This window comes from Dendrobium catenatum, unplaced genomic scaffold (genome assembly GCF_001605985.2).
Source record: "Dendrobium catenatum unplaced genomic scaffold, ASM160598v2 fragScaff_scaffold_133, whole genome shotgun sequence".
Lineage (NCBI taxonomy): Eukaryota > Viridiplantae > Streptophyta > Magnoliopsida > Asparagales > Orchidaceae > Dendrobium > Dendrobium catenatum.
In genome coordinates, this window is record NW_021318595.1 from 2,370,280 (window position 1) to 2,390,417 (window position 20,138).

General features: G+C 34.4%; 2 protein-coding genes across 2 annotated transcripts in view; one reads left to right on the forward strand and one right to left on the reverse strand.

Annotated features, from left to right (window-relative positions):
• The first annotated feature begins 918 nt into the window (after nucleotides 1-918).
• Nucleotides 919-9,155, forward strand: LOC110098528 (transcription termination factor MTERF15, mitochondrial). Its single transcript, XM_020825387.2, has 2 exons — nucleotides 919-1,525; nucleotides 8,321-9,155. The coding sequence occupies exons 1-2, from the start codon at nucleotides 956-958 to the stop codon at nucleotides 9,080-9,082; spliced, it is 1,332 nt and encodes a 443-aa protein (XP_020681046.1). The 5' UTR covers nucleotides 919-955; the 3' UTR covers nucleotides 9,083-9,155.
• A 1,393-nt stretch (nucleotides 9,156-10,548) lies between these two features.
• The window catches only part of LOC110098524 (ABC transporter B family member 25), a 53,284-nt gene continuing 43,694 nt past the window's right edge, over nucleotides 10,549-20,138 (reverse strand). Inside the window, exons 16-18 of the mRNA XM_020825381.2 lie at nucleotides 11,480-11,587; nucleotides 11,203-11,400; nucleotides 10,549-11,121 (exon numbers count right to left, since the gene is read on the reverse strand). Of these exons, the coding sequence (XP_020681040.1) occupies nucleotides 10,918-11,121; nucleotides 11,203-11,400; nucleotides 11,480-11,587 (510 nt within the window). The 3' untranslated portion in view covers nucleotides 10,549-10,917. The remainder of the gene's footprint in view (nucleotides 11,122-11,202; nucleotides 11,401-11,479; nucleotides 11,588-20,138) is intronic.

The window sequence follows — 20,138 nt, forward strand, 5'->3', positions numbered from 1 at the left end:
GCTGTTGACATTAGAGCTTTGTGGCGCCTGAGTGGCAAAAAAATGGTGCCAAAGCGTAAGAAAATTTGGCGCCATGACATTTAAAATCTCTCACACCTATGTAATCACTCCCATCAACTTAATTTCTTCCTCTGCATAATATGTGTAATAGTTTTACATTTTCTTAGAAAACGTGAAATCATTTTTGATATTTGCTCCTTTTAAATTTTTTTCTTATTTACACTTCTTTTACTTAAAAATTTTTTTATCAAGCTCGTTTTTAAATTTTGAAGTAAGCACTTCAACATGTTATAATTAAAAATATAAATTAGATATATATGCTATTTAATTAACCACCGTAAGTTTTGAGTTAGATTGTCAAATAATTTTATAAGATTTATAAAAAGTTAATATCTTTCTTATCAAATAATTTTCAAAATATAATATTATCAAAACTTAATAAATTCAAATTATATGTACTAAATTCTATTTGAATTAAATCTTAGACTTAGTTTGAGAAGATTTTTTAAAAACAGAATTTTTAATAATTTTTTTTTAATTTTCTATTACTTTTTAAAAAAATCGTCCCAAATCAAATCTTAAAACTTAGTTGAATCTAAACAGTCCCGTAATGTTGGGCAAATTATTAGGTCCGGTCACCAAATCTATTTCTAGGTCCGCACATCTACTAAAAATTTGCCACGTGGATTGTGCTTTGACTCAAAAAAGCGTAGTCAAAAGCGCAGGTAAAGTGCAAATAAAGCGCAGGTAAATCGTAGTTAAAAAAACGTAGTCAAAGCGCACAATCAAAACATAGCCCACATGATAAGTTTTTATTGAATGTCCCAATCTATTTCTAAGTCAGATGTCCGGACCTAATAATTTGCTGTAATGTTGGCCCTTATCTTTTAGATTTACAAATACTAGTTAAATCTTAAATAGCTTTGCTTCACCTGAAACCCTTCCTCCTCAAAAAATGGCGACTAGGGCATTGTTAGCTCGGCGACCTCTCCATCTCCTTATCTATGGATCACCACATCAGAAGCTCCGATATATCTCAAACTCTCCTGAAATTTCTCTCGCGAATCTCCTTGGGAAACACATTTTCCCCTTCTCCTCCCACCTCCACGAATTAATCCAACATAACCCATTTTTAATCCGGACGCCCTCTTCAGATCTATCCAAACCGATCTCACTCCTCCAATCCCTGGGGTTCTCCAAAACTTCTCTCCTCTATGTCATCCATGCTTGCCCCAAAACTCTAGACTACGAATTTCTGACAAAATGGAATAATGGTTTCTTCGAACTGGGCCTCACTAATGCTGCCTCTGCTTCTACGATTCAGATGATTCTGGTACAATCTGCAAGTAACAAGATTGAGCCGGAGGACTTTATTCGGACTTTGCGGCAAATGAAAAGTGTGGGATTTAGCGCAGAAACGGTGATAAGGGTTTTCGAGGCCATTCCTGCCGCATTTATGAGGGACGGGATCCACATCAGCCGTAGAATCGAGTTCTTGAAGAAATCCGCTGGGATTAAAAAACAGGTAAGGGCGATATTTCAGTAGAGTTTAGGATTTATTATAGATTTTATACATGTAATATTATTTGAAGTATTTCTATAGAATTTGATATATTTTGAATTTTTTCGTGAAAATAATAATTTATTCAAAACATTATAGATGATTAAAGTATCTTGAAAAAAGAAGAAGATTGTTGTCGACCTTATGCCAGGTATTTGAAATCCTAACGATATTAATAGGATTTGTGATATTTTTTTGGTATTATTTATAACATTTGTTGTAAAGCCTAGCATGATGTTATATCAGGCGTCAAAATCTTTAAAAGTACTAATTGAAATCTTAATAGTATTGGCGAAGTTTCATGAAACCCTAACTTAAGTTTAGGATTAGTTGTACTTGTTCGCTAAAGAGGATAATTTGTTGTCGTTATTTACAAATATTTGAAACATTGCCCGTTTCCACCAAAAAATCGAACTATAGAGAAATTATTACGTGCATAGTCTAGGCATAGCTTTGTGTCCAAACTCCAATCAAATGAAGACACATGTATTTTTAATATATTTTTTCTTTCTAGCGTGATTCAATGTCTGCCCGGCCTAGAGGTGAAAATAAGGTTTAGGGTTCAGGGTTGGCTTTCGTTTTTAAGAAAAAAATCCATGAAAGCTCTTCAGTAAAACTTTTGATACCTGTTGAGAAAGAATAAATGACGAGCAAGGCAATAAGATGGATATTGGTTTGAATGGCATTACATTCTCCGAGGAGTTGACATGTTCATATAACGTGGAGGCTGAAAAGCGGTATGCAAACGTCTAGGAAGAGTTGAAGATAACAAGACTGTAGCCAATCATGGATAGTTTATAGGATAATGCGGAGATTGCAAGGTTGAATGAAATGAAAGTCAATTTAGTTGGAGGTGCTATAGATTTGAACTTGTTATCGATAAATTTTGAACTCTTACCAAAATTTTTCTGTATAGTTTTTAGAGTTTACGATGTATTCTTCAATTATTGAAGAGACATGCTTTTGTACAACAACTATTTAAAATTTTATGTAAAATTATAATTTTGAAAGTTCAGGAATTCTCTCATTTGCACAAATATTGTGGCATGCTAATTATGTGTTTTTCTGCTTCTCAATGTTTAATTTAATTTGTACATAGGATTTGTATAGGGAAATTATTTTTAGAAAATCGTCTGATCGTTATACACATCCTATGTATTGCATGTTAAACGTTTATAAGGATTTATATTTTTCTTATTTTTTAATGCTTTCTACACTTTTACACGGTGCATACAAGTTTGTACCAGTGTATGAGTTGTATACAAGATGTGTACAAGCTTATACACACCTAGTGTATAAGTGCACAGAAAGTGCGTATAAATTTTGCTTGTACACTCATTGTGTATAAGCTGTACACAGGGTGTATATATCATGTGTACAAGTGTACACAAACTGCGTATAAATTTCCCTTGTATGTATCCTCTATACAACTTATATGTAGTGTGTGTATAAGCTTGTATATATTCTATGTATATACGTAGTGTGTGCACAATGAGAATTTATACACTCTGTACACTTCCACACAATATTTGTGTAAGGGAAATTTATACACCATGCTCAAGGATTTCTATTGTGTTTTTCCTATTTGTAATGCTTTATATATTTCTATTCTTGGTGTGTATAAGTGTGAGAATGATGCATATGAGGCGTACTACAATTATGCCCATAATGTTGGTTTTAATGTTTGTAAGGAACATCATAATTACTGACCAAATTTTAGAAAGATAAGTGATAGAGCTTTCTCTGTTCAAAATTTGGTATCAAGAAGGGTATTGATTTGAATTCCCAAATAAAATTTCGAAAGCAAATACCAGAATAGAGTGTCTAGCTATGATTAGATATACAATTGATCAAGATGGAATTGAAAGGTGCAAAAATTTATAAAAAGTCACAATCATGAATTTGCTAGGCGAGAAGAACAACATCTACTTAAATCATGTAGGAATATTAGTAATAATAAAATATCAGTTCTTAAATAAATGATAGAAGTCGGAATAAGAACCATTGATGCATTTTCCTATCTTGCAGATGAAGTTGGAGGTATCGAGAATGTTGGATTCTCTAAAAAGGATGCATATAACTACATTCAGAAAGAGAAAAAATAAAGATTAAATTTAAGTGCACTAATTCATTAATTTAATTATTTAAAGATAGATAAGTTGAGTACAATATGTTCACATGGAACGTCAAAATTGATGAATTTATTTTTGGGTTGATGGGATGTGTATGATATATTATGACTAATTTGAAAATATGATAATTTTTTAAACTAACTATATGTTTAATAAATATGATTTATTATGTGCACCATTTATTGGAGTTAATAGTCATTGACAGAATATTCTGCTTGGGATGTACTTTCTATTAGAGGAAACAGTTGGATCATTTACATAGATGTTAAGAATATTTATACGAATAAAAAGTGGTAATATGAGTCCAATGTTTAAAATTGCGTAATCGGGTATTGAGACGTTTTTCGTTCGTGAGGCGAGGCGTAAGCCTCAAAATCAAAAGATTGCGTAAACATAAAATGATAAAATTTTTATATACTGATGAGTAAAAAATATAAACATAAAAGACACAAGATATGAAGTGAAATCAAAATATCCCAATAATAAGATAATATGAAATATAGTTCAACTCAAATTCTATCTTTCCCAAATCACAATATTCTTTTCATTAACATATAATTACAAAAATAAATAGCAATGGCATATCATATTAGAGCTCATAAGTCATCAGCACTGTCATCATTAAGGGGGTTTTCATTTGATTCATCATTATGATGAACTGCTCTCTCCCCTTCCTCCTCTCCTATAGAGTCCAATGTCTCCCAATTAGCTCCTTCCTCGATATCAGTTATCTTCATATTCCCTAAATATTTTTGAACAATATCAAAATTAATAATAGTGTAATATATTAATAAAAGTCTAAGAAAACTATATTATTTATATACTTTTTTTTATTTATTCTTGAGTTGTGGTCGATGTAGATGCTTTATGACCATCAAATAAATCAATATTTAAATCTTCATATTGTAATTCAGACGACATCACTTCAATTTCATCATGTACAAACCAGTCTTTATCAGATGACACATCCTTGCAAAACAAATGATCTTTATCATCTATTAATCCTTTTTTCTTCAAATTCCTGTCTCTAAGTCTCCTATTGTACATAATGTATACTAGCGAATTCATCCTTAATATAGACAAACGATTTCTCCTCTTTGTATATACTTGGTTGTAGGTACTCCAATTTCATTCACAGCCAGATGAAGAACATGTCAAGCTCAAAACTTTCACAGGAAAATACTACAATTTTGGAGTCCCATCACCAAACTAAATCCACCACTCAATTAAGATATATATAAGTTTAATTAGTGCTCAAAAAACAACTTTTAAATAAATGTTTAAAACATTAAGTGAAATTACCTGGAGATCGTTTGACAATTGTATCATTTACTTGTTGTAATTCAAAGAAGTATTCTTTGTTCCTAAAAGGTGCCAATTGCATGTTAGCATTTGATCTTTCAGTTGCATCACTTATTAGTTGATCCATGCAATGATACAATCCGAACTTTATTTCAGGGTTTACAGACTTATTCTTTGCATATTGATATTGAGGGTTTAAATAATAATCTGCTGCATGCAAGTGTCGGTGAAGCTGTAGCTCCCATCTATCATCAATAATATTTTAAATTTTCCTAAAGCTTTCCTCTTCGCCTCCTAAGTTACAGGCTCTTTAGCTTCATTCATAGCATTGTAGATGAAACCCATTACAGGCTCCTAATGATTCCACCTGGATGATTTTATCAGCTTTAGGTGCTTTCGCAGGTGGTTCCTCTCCCTTATTTGGCTTCATTTTTCTCTTCTTAACACCTACTATAAATGGTGATTTGATGGTCTTCTTCACTCAGGAATGCCTTCCCTTAACATTTGCGGGTGAAGTGCATGTTGTTTCTACATTTTGTACACTCTAGTATTTCTCTGTGGTGCTAGTTTCCAATTGTAGTTCACTTGAGCTGTTGTCGACAGTAGCTGATTCTTGGCTTATTGTGGACGACTTTGCCGGAAGTTGTGTTTTATCAGCTTAATACACAGAACCATGTTCCAACAAAGTCCCTTCAATATGTGCAACTTTCGTTTCAAGCCGCTCAACCCTCATGCCAAGCTTAATCCAAGTTTATCCATATCATTTCAAAGAGTCTTAAATAATGTACTCATTTCGGTGTGCATTTCCGTGAGTTGCTCAGAGATGCTAGCGTCGGCATAAGTGGTGATTGGGCTGCCAAATGTCTCGGTGGGAGATGTGACTTGCTAAGGAGAATAAGGGAGAAGAGGCAAAGAATGTGTGGTCAAAGTTTGGAGGCTATGTGGGGTTGGGAACACCTCGTGAAGCATTTTTGCTTCCTCTTAAGTAACATCTTGAAAGGGATAAAAAATCTGCACAGAAGTGAGCTCATTGTCAGTTGAAGTATATATATTTGAGTTTATTAAATTACATGTCATATTATATGTGGGAAAGCTTGTGTACCTGCCCATCATTGAGTTCATCAAATAATTTGGGGACCTGGATGGCAATATAAAAATTGTTCTTGCCCCAACGAAGGAAACGGGGTCCTGAGTTACCCATTGTAGGGGCAACAATAGATGTTTGCTCCAGAAGTTAAATATACATATGATCAAGTCGTAAACTTTAAATTAAGTAATAATTAGAAAAATGTAGATGTTGTGAGTACTCATCTTTAACAAATGTACAAATTCATTTATATAACCTAGTGGGATGTCATCAACATACTTCATCATCTCATTAAGCTGAGAAATTAAGAAATTCTTATTAGCCCTTGCCCAATTGAACCTTAAAAGAATAAATTGGATAACTTGCTTGCTCACATCCCATAATGATAGCAAAATGTATATCAGGGGTGTATTATACTAAAACGCAGGGAATTCCAAAAATTATAATGTGTAACTTCTTCAAAATGTCCTAGATTTAATTGACGAATATTCTGACCAACAAGTCACAAATAGCTCTAAATATTGAGGGTCAGCAATGAAAAATAATCGTTTGGGTGTACATCCGTAACGAAAAATTGTCAATATATGTGTATTAATTCCTCTTGTACATAGCATATAAGCATATGTTGTACACAGGATGTATAAATTCTCCTTGTACACAGCCTGTGTACAAGTTGTACACAGTGTGTACAAGGTTATACACACCCTAAATACAACTTGTATATATGTTGTGTATAAATTCCCTTTGTACACAGGCTGTGTACATGTTATACACAGGCTGTGTATAAATTTCCCTTGTACATAGCCAATGTACAGGTTATACAAAGGGTGTACAAGCTTGTACACACACTATGTATAACCTGTACACAATTTAAATATAAATTCCCATTATACACATAGGTGGTACACATGGTGTGATTTAATTCTCCTTGTGCACACATTGTGTATAAGTTGTACATAGGGATTGCACAAGGAAAATTATACACACTCTGTACACAAGTCAGGTTGTACACAGTCTCTGTTACACATACTGTGTACAATATGTACAAAATTTATGTATTAATTTCTTTTGTACACATATTGCGTACAAGTTGTACACATGGATTGTTCAACAAAAATTATACACAACATATGCGCAAGTGCATAAAGCATCAAAAATAGAAAAAAGATAGCATATGCCGTTGAGCACAGTGTATCTATATCCCTAAGTTTTTCTTTTGCTAATATCTTAACTATTTTAGCCTTGGAACTACCTGTTGGCTTTCTTTAACTGCATAAAATTCCTGTTTCCTCCCAGTTAAGTGATATTCCAACATAACAAGTTGTACACACACTGTTTACACGATGTACATAAGATGTGTACAAGCTTATGCATAGTGTATGTACAAGTTGGATTATCACTTGCCAAGAAGAAAAAAAAAATTTTATGTACTATTTACAGAGAAACTTCAAATAGATTATGTAGCTTCATCATTCATGCCTTCAACAAATACAATGATAAAATTTCACCTTAATCAAGCTCAAATCCCCTTATACACACCTGGTACAAATGCAAATGCGTTGATATGTAAATAATAGAGAAATACATACTGTGTAAAAAGTATATATTTACATAATATACACATTAGTTCAAAAAAAGACCCTAAACTTAATTTGTCCTTCATACTAAATCCTAAACAGAGAAACCCTAAAGAGAATGAGGAGAGTGATGACGAAGCGATCCTTGTTCGAAGATGAAGAGTGTCTGAAGGACACGAGAGCAATTGTTGCTCGACGATGAAAAGAGACTACACAAACTCGAGGATGTTTGATCTGCTGCGATTTTAAAATTGAATGGGATGGTGATCGATCGCCAATCCTAAAACTTATTTTCACCTCTGGAACGGGCCAGGTTGTCAAGGCCATGCTAGAAAAATATATTAAAAATTCACTTGTCTCCATTTAATTGGAGTCCTGACACAGAGCTACATCTGGATTCCGCATATAATAATTTCTCCAAACTATAGGGGGGCTGTACAAATGTCACTTAAATAACATATTTATATTTCATGTGTATAAATATGTGACCCGACTTTGCAAATGTATGCATATATTATGTCCATCTCAGGTTGAATCAAAATTTTTTTTTTGTGTGCAAGCCATCTTTAGTAAAAACAAATCAATTTTAATTTTGAATCAATTAAAATTCAGGTGAGTTTCAAGTTTGGGAGATAATTCTGATTTCCACCCTTACACACAGGAGGAATTGAACAAGATTTGCCAGTCTTACCCAGAATTCTTGGCATTTAGCATCGACAACACATTGAGGCCACTCTTTGCAGAACTCTCTGATCTGGGATTTGATCAAATTGAAGTTAGAAAGGTCTTAATTCAAAATCCTAATCTGCTCTTGAGCATGGAATTTGGAGAGCTCTCACGTTATGTGAACTTGCTTGAAGGCCTCAAATGCAGAACTCCAATAAAAAATCGAGTCCTAGCAAGAGGCCGCCTTTGCGCTGTTGTCGACATAAAGATTAGAATTGAGTTACTATGCAAGCACGGATTGATCCAAAGGGATGCGCTGAAGATCCTCCATGTTGAGCCGAGGTCAATTTTGTACTCACAGGAGGATTTGGAGAAAAAAATACAATTCTTATTGCAGCAACTAGGGTTTAATATTGATCACTTGTTTGAATTCCCCGATTACTTGGGTGTGAATTTGGAGAAGCAAATCATTCCCAGACTACAAGTTGTGGATTTTCTGAAATCGAAGGGTCTACTTGAGATGGTGGTGGAATTGAAGCATTTTGTGAGGCTAAGTAGGAGGAAGTTCTACAACTTCTTTGTGAAGCCTTATACCGACTGTGAAAAGATTTTTGGAGGGTTGATGAGAGATGTGAGGGTGAACGATGAAAAGTTGAAGAGGAAGCATCCCACTGGTCTGTGGAAGTTGTTCAAGCCTCAGAAGTATTTTGATTCTGAAGACGATGTGAAGAACATAAAACAATTTATGGACATTTGACATTTCTTTCATTGTCAAAAGAATTATTGTTCTTCATTAATTTACTTGTGATAGAATTCTTTACTTATATAAATCTACTCTCTTCAAATAATTTTTTCATAAATAACTCAAATTTTGAGATTTGAATCTTACTCTTAAAAATATTTTTATTATCATTCTTTAAAACTCTCATCTAATCTTAAAATAATATTTTATTTTATTTTTTCATTTGTTAACCCCCTTAATGTAATGTAATAGGCCATATAAATCAATTTTCGATTAGAAAAATCATAAATCAAAATATTTTATAAATTATTTTTATTATTTTTGCACAATTCATTATGATCTATTAGTTGGGAGTTTTGATTACTAATTAAGATGTTTTTAATTTGAGTCTTATATATGTGATGTATATGTGAGTTTCATTAGCCTAAATGTCTAAAAAAATTTATTTTTACATATTTTTTTTATCCGAAGACATGTAAGGCCAACCATGATACATTTTAAAAGGAAGTGCAAACAAGTGATTGCAACTCTAATTCCACCACTTCCCTTTTTTTCCGCCAAAATTATCTGTCCAAAAGACTATAATATCTATAAATATAGTCTAACATGCTTTGTGATTTTTTTTATTAAAGAAATTATTCAAATAACAAAAATATTCTCTACATTTTATTTGATGCTTTATAATTTTAAATTTATATTTTGTTATAAGATAAAATAAATTATCATTTTTTTAAACTCCTCTCAACTTTTCTTAAATCTCATTCCACATCCATAGCAACCTCTAAAGACCAACCACCATGTGCAAACCAACCCTTACAACCACTCCAAATGCCATCTATAGCACTCAACCAAGCTAAATAAGGCAAGAATATAATATTGTTCCCTACCTCCCAACTCTCATCTAAACTCCAACAAACCTATTACATATCACAAGCAGACAATCTAAGCAAACTTTTCACAATCATTTCCATCTATTTACTTCACCTAAAATTCATTCATCAAAATAATCATCCAAATTAATCCAATTTGAAAAAAAAATGTCGACAATCCTATCAATACATATTTATCATCTCATCCTTCCACCAAAAACTTCAGAGCCTATCTATATACACTACACACAAGATAAATAAATTTTTTCTAGCCCTTTATCTCATCAAAAGATCACCCACTACCATTATCTTCCTTGCTAAAATATATTAAAAAAACTTCTATAGCATAGAGTAAGAATTTCTATAATGGTCAAGCTCTTTGGGCAAATCAAAATAAGTCAAAATTTCTCAAATAATAAATAACTATTGATTTTTATTGGCAAGAGCATATAAAATAATTATCAAAATAGTAAGATTAAAACCTCCTGACATCTGAAGTCAAAATAACACAATTCGAATTATATTAATAAGAACAAAAAGCACAAGTGAAACCCATGCGGTAGGCTTACATCGATTGCTCGTCACTGAGCTGAAGAACCATAATAACTTACATTTAAGGTTTGGAAAATTCTCATTTGTACTAAATTCTTCGAGTAAATTTGTATCATGATGATACAAATCTTATCAAAATAAAACGTTGAAGATATCAAATTTATTTTAAGATAAAGATAATAAATGATTAAATTAGAGTCAGAGTATTCTCACCCAAATTACATCTAATTTCTATTTGAGCCTTCAAATGCATTGCTGTTTTTTTTTTTAAATGAGTTGGCTGAACATCTGCTGCAGCTGACATAAGACTGCAAATTTGCAGAAGTATATCTCCAAAAAAAAAAAAAAAAAGAGTATCAAATACTGGTTGCCTGCTTGCTTCTGCTCCCCAGGAGTCAATCAGTAATCACTGAATCAGAAATCTGGAATCTATATTTCAACTTTTGGTGCCTGCAGCTGCCTCTTTACAAGTGCAGTGTAGATGCCATTCTGACTCAAAAGCTCATCATGAGTGCCACTTTCAGCTATCTGTCCATCCGACACTACTGCAACAACATCTGCGCTTTTAACGGTTGATAGCCGATGTGCTATCACAAGCACGGTTCGTCCTTCCATTAAAGAATCCATAGCATCCTGTACATGCAATGATTGAGGGTTAAAAGGTACAAGGAACTTGCTTATGAAGAGGACTATAAGTTTGCTTATCATAAATACTTGAACAAGGTATTCACTCTCAGCATCGAGAGCGCTTGTAGCCTCGTCCAACAGAAGAACACACGGGTTCATCAATAGAGCCCTCGCGATAGCTATCCTCTGTTTCTGACCACCAGAAAGTCTTATCCCTCTTTCACCAACAAATGTTTTGTACTGGTCTGGGAATTTGGAGACAAATTCATGTGCATTTGCCATTTTCTGTATTCAAAGTTAGTTTGGTATTTAGTAAACATAAGCAAGAAAAGTTCATAGGAAGAGAGAAAAAGTTAGTGCTTACAGCTGCATTTTCTATGTCTGTGCTGCTTGCCTTTCCATCAAAGCCATATGCAATATTTTCTTCAATCGGGCAATTAAAAAGGACAGGTTCCTGGCTCACTATGCTCACCTACAAAAACGAGACCGCTCATAATTTTGTTTTAAAAAGTTTTATCAAACAACATTTTTTGACAGTTAAATGTCTTTGAACATTTCACTTGTCATTTTTGGAAGCTCAAATAATGAAAAGATATAAATAACATTTTGCAAAACAAATGTGAAAAATCGAACTGAAATAATTGAAAAGTTGGTCTCATTATTTCAAAGGTTATATGGGGCGATACTCAATCAAGTTGGAACGAGCAAGAGCAAAAGTCAAAAGCAATAATTTCTATTGAACTAGCCCAAGTTTGAATCAAGTAACAATGTTTGACATCGAGTTGAGTTTCAAGCTGATTTGAATAAAATTTATTAGTTAAATAGAATTTTTTTTATCACTAATCATAAATATTATTCATGTAATAATATTTATAAATACATATTATTCAATATATTACATAGGTAAAGAAGATGATTAACATAATTTCCTGACTCTTTATGAAAGATCCAAATAATCTCCAATAATATGAAAGTCTCAATTTAATACCTCGACTGTTTAAATGGAGACCTAATGATCTAATCATCCAAAATAATGGATGTTCGAGTTAATTGTGTTAATAGTTGTATTTTTGGATTTCTTTCTTATTGAATTATTTAGTAAATACAATTTTTAACTAATCATATTTTCTTATGTCCAATAGCTATATTTTTATGCAAGCATGGGTGAATTGAGATTGTGCATAATGCTAGTAAGTTTATTTAAAAAAAAATAATTGACTTTTTTATTTATTCTAAATTTATTATAATGAATGAAAGTGAGTTTTAAAGTGGTACATTAATTTTATTGGGACTTTTATTTCAGAAAAAATGGATCTATATTCAGTTGATAATAATTATTTTTTATATAGAGCAATTTTTTTTTTCCCTTAGATGAAATCGGATGAAATATATAGTTTATTACTCGATCTATTTCAAGTGGGTAGGTGCATGCATGTCGTCTTCTTAATTGAGCAGAGGGGTGGCAACTCCATGGGAAGAAAAATATCCTCACCTGCTTGTGGCCTTGTGCGTGCTTGTCACAATGTTGAGCAGGGCCTCATTGTTGCTGGGGTGTGAAGTACAGAGTAAGTATAAAGAGTTGAAGGCGTTGAGTAAAAATAGGGTCGCATGCTCGATGGGAAAAAGGGAAGAAAGGAATCCTCAACTACTCATGCGCTCGTCTCCTAGCCGAGGAAGGTCTCGTCGCTACTGCGATGCCAAGAACAGAGCTGCGAGCAAGTGCTTAAATGAAAATACAGTAGCGTGCTTCTGCTTAGTCCCATCTCATTATTTAGGATTTAGGGTAATTAAAAACTTGCATTATGAGAATAGCTTTTCCAAAAAAAATTTCAATAATTTAGTAACCTCCTTGTGGGCTCCAAAAATTCGACGCTTCGCCCCCAACTCTCCGTACCATCTCTTTTCTTGTTTGTTTATGTGACGGCGAAAAGTTTTAACTGATTTAAGTTCACGGTGAATTTTCAGATGGCAGATTGGGTTTTAGATAAGACACTACCCAGATATTTCGCCCTCTGAGTTCTGGTATCCTATAGGCGCAAGCCCCTATATTTAATTACGCCTTCCGCTAACAAGAGAGAACTTTTGATTAAGGCTAGTTGTTAAAGAGATCGCATAGGTTGTAAATCCAATATATAATAGCAATAGTTTTAGGGTTTGAATTTGGGATATGAATTTTGGAGTTTATTATCATGAACTTAAAACTGGTGGTGGGGGGAATGAAGATGAGCCCGATCAAGATCTCATGGTTCCGTCGTCCAGGGAAATCATGGTCCCTGGTCTACTTAGTCAATAATGCAATTAAAAAATTGTTGCAAAGACACAAATCTTTCTTTCTTACAACATAGATAAATATAAAGGCTAAGGTTGCAAATTAAGAGACACAACATCAAATACAAATACGTCTTCCTTAAACATAAACAACTTTTTAGATAGCAAACACTAACGTCTTCTTTTAAACACAAATAAGACAAACATAAACCATAAAACTTATATATAATTTTGAGAAGAAGGATACATGTGGAGTGGAAACCGTGGAGAGAAGAAAAAAGTAGAAGTCCAAGACGAAATAGAAATAGGGAAGAAAAGATAGCTCCCAAGCTAGATAACCCGTAGGTTATACCTTCCAAAAATTCATCTCTAATATCTCTTTAAAATAATAGCAAACACCCCCTTAAATAGGAAAAAAATAGAAACCAAACCGCCACTCATTCATCCAATCAGAACAGGGAAACAAACTCAAAGAACAAGGCACGACCAGCCCAGGAACCGAACAGCCAAGCGTCACAATAGATAGCCCATGAACCAAATAGCCAGGAAACTCAACAAACACCAAGGAAAGGCACGGCCAGCCCAGGAACCGAGCAGCCAACTTACCCAACAGCCACCAAGGAGAGGCACGACAAGCCAAAACCCATCAGCAAAGAACTCCAAACACCAAACAGCCAAGGCCAAATGGGCCATGCCCAAAGAACCAAATTGAAAATTTTTTTTGCCTACATCAATTGTCCCCTAATGGAGAAATCTCATATCCTGATGATATCGTCTGTATAGAAGGTTGACTTTCACCATCTACAAACTCCTTTGCTTCTTGAGGTAAGACTTTGGCATGTTGAGTGTTTGGCTGTCCATTTTTTTCGATTTTGATTTTTTTTTTTAAAGAAAAGACATGACCTACAATCTAAAGCTTTGATACCAAATTGATGCAATAAAAAAAATTATTGCAAAGACACAAATCTTCCTTTCTTACAACATAGATAAACATAAACGCCAAGGTTGCAAATTAAGAGACAACTTCAAATACAAATGTCTTCCTTAAACATAAACAACTTTTTAGATTGCAAATACTAACGTCTTCCTTTAAGCATAACTAAGACAAACATAAACCATAAAAATTATATATATTTTTGAGAAGAAGGATACATGTGGAGTGGAAACTGTGGAGAGAAGAAGAAGTTAGAAGTCCAAGAAGAAATAGAATAAGTAGGGAAGAAAAGATAGCTCGCAAGCTAGATAACCCATAGGTTATACCTTCCAAAAATTCATCTCTAATCTCTCTTTAAAACAGTAGCAAACCCCCCCTTAAATAAGAAAAAATAGAAACCAAACAGCCACCCATTTATCCCATCAAAATTGGGAAAAAAACCCAATGAACAAGGCATGGCCAGCCCAAGAATCGAGCAGCCAAGAGTCACAACAACCAGCCCAGGAACCAAACAACCAGGGAACTCAACAGACACCAAAGAAAGGCACGACCAGCCCAAAAACCGAGTAACCAGCCTACCCAACAACCACCAAGGAGAGGCACGGCCAGCCAAAACCCCATCAGCCAAAACACCATATAGTTAAGGGAAAATGGGCCAAGCCCAAAAGAAGAAAAAATAGCCCACCAATAAATGCCCAAAGAACCAAATTGATTTTTTTTTTCTTACATCAATTCTCCCATAGTGGAAAAATCTCATCTCCTGATGAGATCGTCTGTATAGAAGGCTGATTTTCACCATCTACAAACTCCTTTGCTTCTTGAGGTGAAACTTCGGCCTATTGAGTTATCCCATTTTTTTCATTTTTGATTTTTTTAAAAAAGAAAAGACATGAACTACAACCTAATGCTCTGATACCAAATTGATGCAATAAAAAAATAATTGCAAAGACACAAATCTTCTTTTCTTACAGCATAGATAAATATAAATGCCAAGGTTGCAAATTAAGAGACAACTTCAAATACAAATATGTCTTCCTTAAACATAAACAACTTTTTAGATTGCAAACACTAACGTCTTCTTTTAAGCACAAATAAGACAAACATAAACCATAAAACTTATATATAATTTTGAGAAGTAGAATACACGTGGAGTGGAAACTGTGGAGAGAAGAAGGTAGAAGTCCAAGATGAAATAGAAGAAGTAGAGAAGAAAAGATAGCTCACAAGCAAGATAACCCGTAGGTTATACCTTCCAAAAATTCATTTCTAATCTCTCTTTAAAACAATAGCAAACACCCCCTTAAATAGGAAAAAATAGAAACCGAACAACCACCCATTCATCCAATCAAAAAAGGGAAAAAAAACACAAAGAACAAGGCACGGCCAGCCTAGGAACCGAGCAGCCAAGCGTCCCAACAGCCAACCCAGGAACCAAACAGTCAGGGAACTCAACAGACACCAAGGAAAGGCACGGCCAGCCTAGAAACCGAGCAGCCAGCCTACCCAACAACCACCAAGGAGAGGCACGACCAGCCAAAATCCATCAACCAAGAACTCCAAACACCAAATAGTCAAGAGCAAATGGGCCAAGCCCAATAGAAGAAAAAACAACCCACTAATAAATGCCTAAAGAACTAAATTGATTATTTTTTTTTTGCCTACATCAGACAAAGGAGGTAGTCGACCCAACCAGATAGAAGACAACTTATCGGCAGCCATGGGTTGCTTCGTCCAAGAATATCTTGTAGATCTTGGTTGGTGTTTGTCTAATGGGATAGATCTAAATCCAACTTAGCTGACATAGTGTTTTATGCCTATTAAATATACCCTATGATTTATTACTCAAGGGTTTGATGCCATTAGGGAACATACGAGCTTTGACCGTTATCGTAATATAATGATGTCATTTTGCGGCAAAACCACTCGATCAGAGGGCACGTGCACGTCCTTGTTGGCAAGAGACTATTTGGGGATGAATCTTAGTAATACACTTGACATGACATTCACACTTTGTGAGCTAAGGTTAATTTCAAATTTATCACCCTCGACAAACGGTTGCGGGAAATTGATGTTTTGTAATTTTAAGTTTTTAGATGATAAATTTTATTTTAAGGATTTAGATTTTAATTGGTTTTGATATTTGACCCCTCCGATTGAGATTTTATGTCAACACGACTATGATGCATCGATACCAACACGACGACACGGACACGAAACACGACATTTTTTAAAAATATATGACACGGGTGTGGCGTGGACACGTCATAATAATTTTTAATATAATATATAGAAATTAAGGTGACATTATTTTAAAAATGACAAGCAATAATAAATCAATTTCATGATAACTTGTTTAGCTTATAACATAAAGATGTTTAGTACAAAATATTTAGTACAACCACAAAAATATAAGCAAAAAATTATTTAGTACAACATGAGGATCTAACTACTCAATAGAGGGAATGATAGAATTAGATTCAGAGGTTGTTCTTTGGCCTTTAATATTATCATCATTGAATATCATTGCTTCCAACTCTGATTCATCTAGAGAAAGATTTGCAACTTTCAATAATCCCATATCATCAAGGCACTTGAACCCATCTCCAGCAACATCCCACATCTTGTTATCACCTGTCATATAAAGTGGAGTTTTCCTTGATAAAAGACAAAGATGTGTATGCACATAAACTAAATCTTCAACACGTTGTGGAGTTATTTTATTCCTCTTCATTGATTGAATAAATGAGTATGTGTTTCAATTTCTTTCACAACAGGAAGAGGATTATACTTAACCAAGAAGTTTTATTGCTATTGTTTGAAGAAGCGGTGCTGAAACTCCATGAATTAACCATCACATTTTTGGATTCATCCTCCATCTATCAACCAAAGATTCTTGATCACCAAAATCCCCTAAACATCCAAAGAACTTTGTAAGTTCTATATTAATTTTTCTCTCCTCATTTGGGAAATATCTTTCCAGGCATATCTTTCTCATATTTGAAACTTCTAAATCTTTTTGTGGTGAGACATGTTGAGTGTCTTCTTAAAGCTATTCTTTACTTAGATACTTTCAAATAATACAAAGCATATAAAATTATATGTTCATTTACTAAGAAATTTCAATAAATTTAAAAGATTAATACAAATGTACCTTGGACTTACTAAATAGGCCAAACAATGCAGAGGTGTGTTGCTTTTGCTCCACCTATCTTTAAAAATGGTATAGACAATGCTCCAAAAACTTAAGTCTTCTTCATGTGACTTTCTTTCATGTCTGTATATAATTTATTTCACTTTTGCTAACATAGAATCTCATATCTCATAAATCAAATGTAGGCATGATTTATCTGTGTCAGCCTCTCTCAACATGTCATAAATTGGATCAGTGAAAGCCAAAATGTAGTCTACATTATCCCACCACAAATTTCAGCAACAACTAACATTCTCAATTCAGAGAAATCATTAAACATTGAAAGTCTCATCGAATGGTTCATAATAAAATTTCTGATCAGAACAGCATCATCTGCAATCACTGTTATCCAATGACATTCAACATAAATGATTTCATTAGCCTCTGTATTCTTTTCTACATAAATATTTTTTAGAGCAAGATTTAAAGTGTGTACAACATAGGGTGTCCAAAATATATGAGAATAAGTTTGCTCCACTAATAATCCTGCAGCTCTACACACCGGTGCATTTTCTATAATAACCTGCACAACATTTGAAGGCCCAATCATGACTATCACCTCTTTAATCAAATTGGCAATTAAATGTTTATCCTTGTATTCTCCTTCACAATTCACACCTTTAATGAACATTCGGTAATTCTCAATAACGGCAATGAAATTAATAAGGGGTTTTCTTTGAGGATCTGTCCAACCATCACATACCAAACTAACACATTTCTCTTTCCACACTCCTGTTGGTTCAAGCAATGTCTCAATATGTGCTTTCCCTTTCAAAAAATTTTGATTTTAATGCATTGTAGCCAGGTGGAACATATCCTGCAAGGTTGTTGTTACATGCAAAAATGAATGCATTTTTATAATGAGAATTCCTTGCAAGGTTGAAAGGAAGTCTTGCTGAAAAAAACATCATTGCTATTTCACCATCCAATTCCTCTCGCTGCTGCAAAGCCTTCTCTAGAGGACTACTGGCAACTCCTTTTCTTTTCTTTGTTTCATATCCTTCACTTCTAAATGATAAAGCTTGATCAACTCTCACAGATGAGGAAGAAGTGTGGGATGAGCCATGAGTAGATGGTAAATGTATCTCTTTAGGGAGTGTCCTTTTGATCCTAAATTCAGCTTCATCAACATGTTTGTTCAATTGAATCAACTGCGACATAGTAATCTTAGGACATTTTAATTCCATGGCCAGAAATCTTAAGTAGATGTGCCTTCACCCTAGAATAAGATCCTTTGTAGATGCCACCACAATAATTGCATTTAAATGGCACATTCCCTCCTTCAAATGTTTTTTCTAACTTTGTAACATGAATCCATAACGGCTTATCAGCTTCTACATATGGCTCTTTTGAACCTTCACCTAATCCACTCCCGCCAGCAGCAGAGCTAATTTTGATTTAAAATACACTGGTGTAATAAACCAATTATACATAACAATACATCAAGTTAAATTTATATGAAGTGAAGTCAAAATAACCCAATAATAAGACAACATGAATACAACAATATACTGGTCTGCCGGGGGTCCAAGGGGTCGCTACCCATGGCGAAGTTCGACCTCTGTGGGGGTTTCCGGAGGTAGCGCCCCCAGAACAAATTTTTATGGTAAGAGTAATTTTGAAGTTCAGCTTGTTTTTAAAGTTCGTAAGTTATTTTTATGGAAACATATCGAGCGGTACCAAGCATATACAGAACAGTACCGAGTATGTACTGAATGGTACCGAGCATATACCTAGCGATACCTAGCGGTACCGAGCATGTACATTAGCTTTTTCAACAATGAAGAAAAGAAATGGCGAAATTCACTTACAAGTCTTGGCTCTCTTGCGCGCAGAAGGTGCTATGTTTGGCGTTGATTGCGAACTTTGCCTCGGCTGACCGCGAAAATCACACAGGAACGAAGGAATGGGAAAGACGAGCTCGGCTTGGCCTCGGCTCGAGCAGAAATGATGGAGGAATGGGAGGCGAAGGCAGTGGGCTCTGTTTGGCGTCGGTTATGAGCTTGACCGATCCGCCCTAGAAGTTTTCTTTCGTGGATCAGAAAAATAGGGCTTCTCGTTCGCGGAAAAGGCTAAATAGAACGAATCAGACAATTTTCTTATTTGTAAAGCGGACATGTGCCCGGTTTTAATTTTAATTTTTTAAATTGCGACACCCAATGCCGTGTCGGACACGTGTCCATGCAGTGTCGGACGCGTGTCTGTGTCCAACACGTGTCCGACACTGCTTACCCTCTTTAAGCGGAGTGTCGGTGCATCATAGCAACAGGAATATCATCGAGGTGACATTAAAGTCAATTGTATTTTCGAAGGAATTTGGGAGGAATTTTATAATTCAAGTCATGTCGACTCTAGTCCTTTCGAGAAGGAGACTTGAGTATTTGATGCGTGCAACATTCTCAGACATAGGTGTTTGTAAATTTATCGCATCTGACAGAGCATATGCGAGTTTTGTTTAGTTTGAAAATAGAATGTTATATTAGTGAGCATTTGACCATACGTAGCATTCTCATATATTTGTGTTTGTAGCTTTAACACATTTGTCGGAGCACATGCATGGGTGTTTTTTTAATTATATAGTTTGGAGTTATTACAGGAGTATCACCTTCTGTTTGCTCGTACAAATGTTAC

Excerpts from the sequence above, each read along its gene's own strand:
- LOC110098528 (XM_020825387.2), top strand. The coding sequence starts at position 956 with ATGGCGACTAGGGCATTGTTAGCTCGGCGACCTCTCCATCTCCTTATC. Across the intron at positions 1,526-8,320 it reads CCGCTGGGATTAAAAAACAG|GAGGAATTGAACAAGATTTG; the intron begins GTAAGGGCGATA and ends CCTTACACACAG.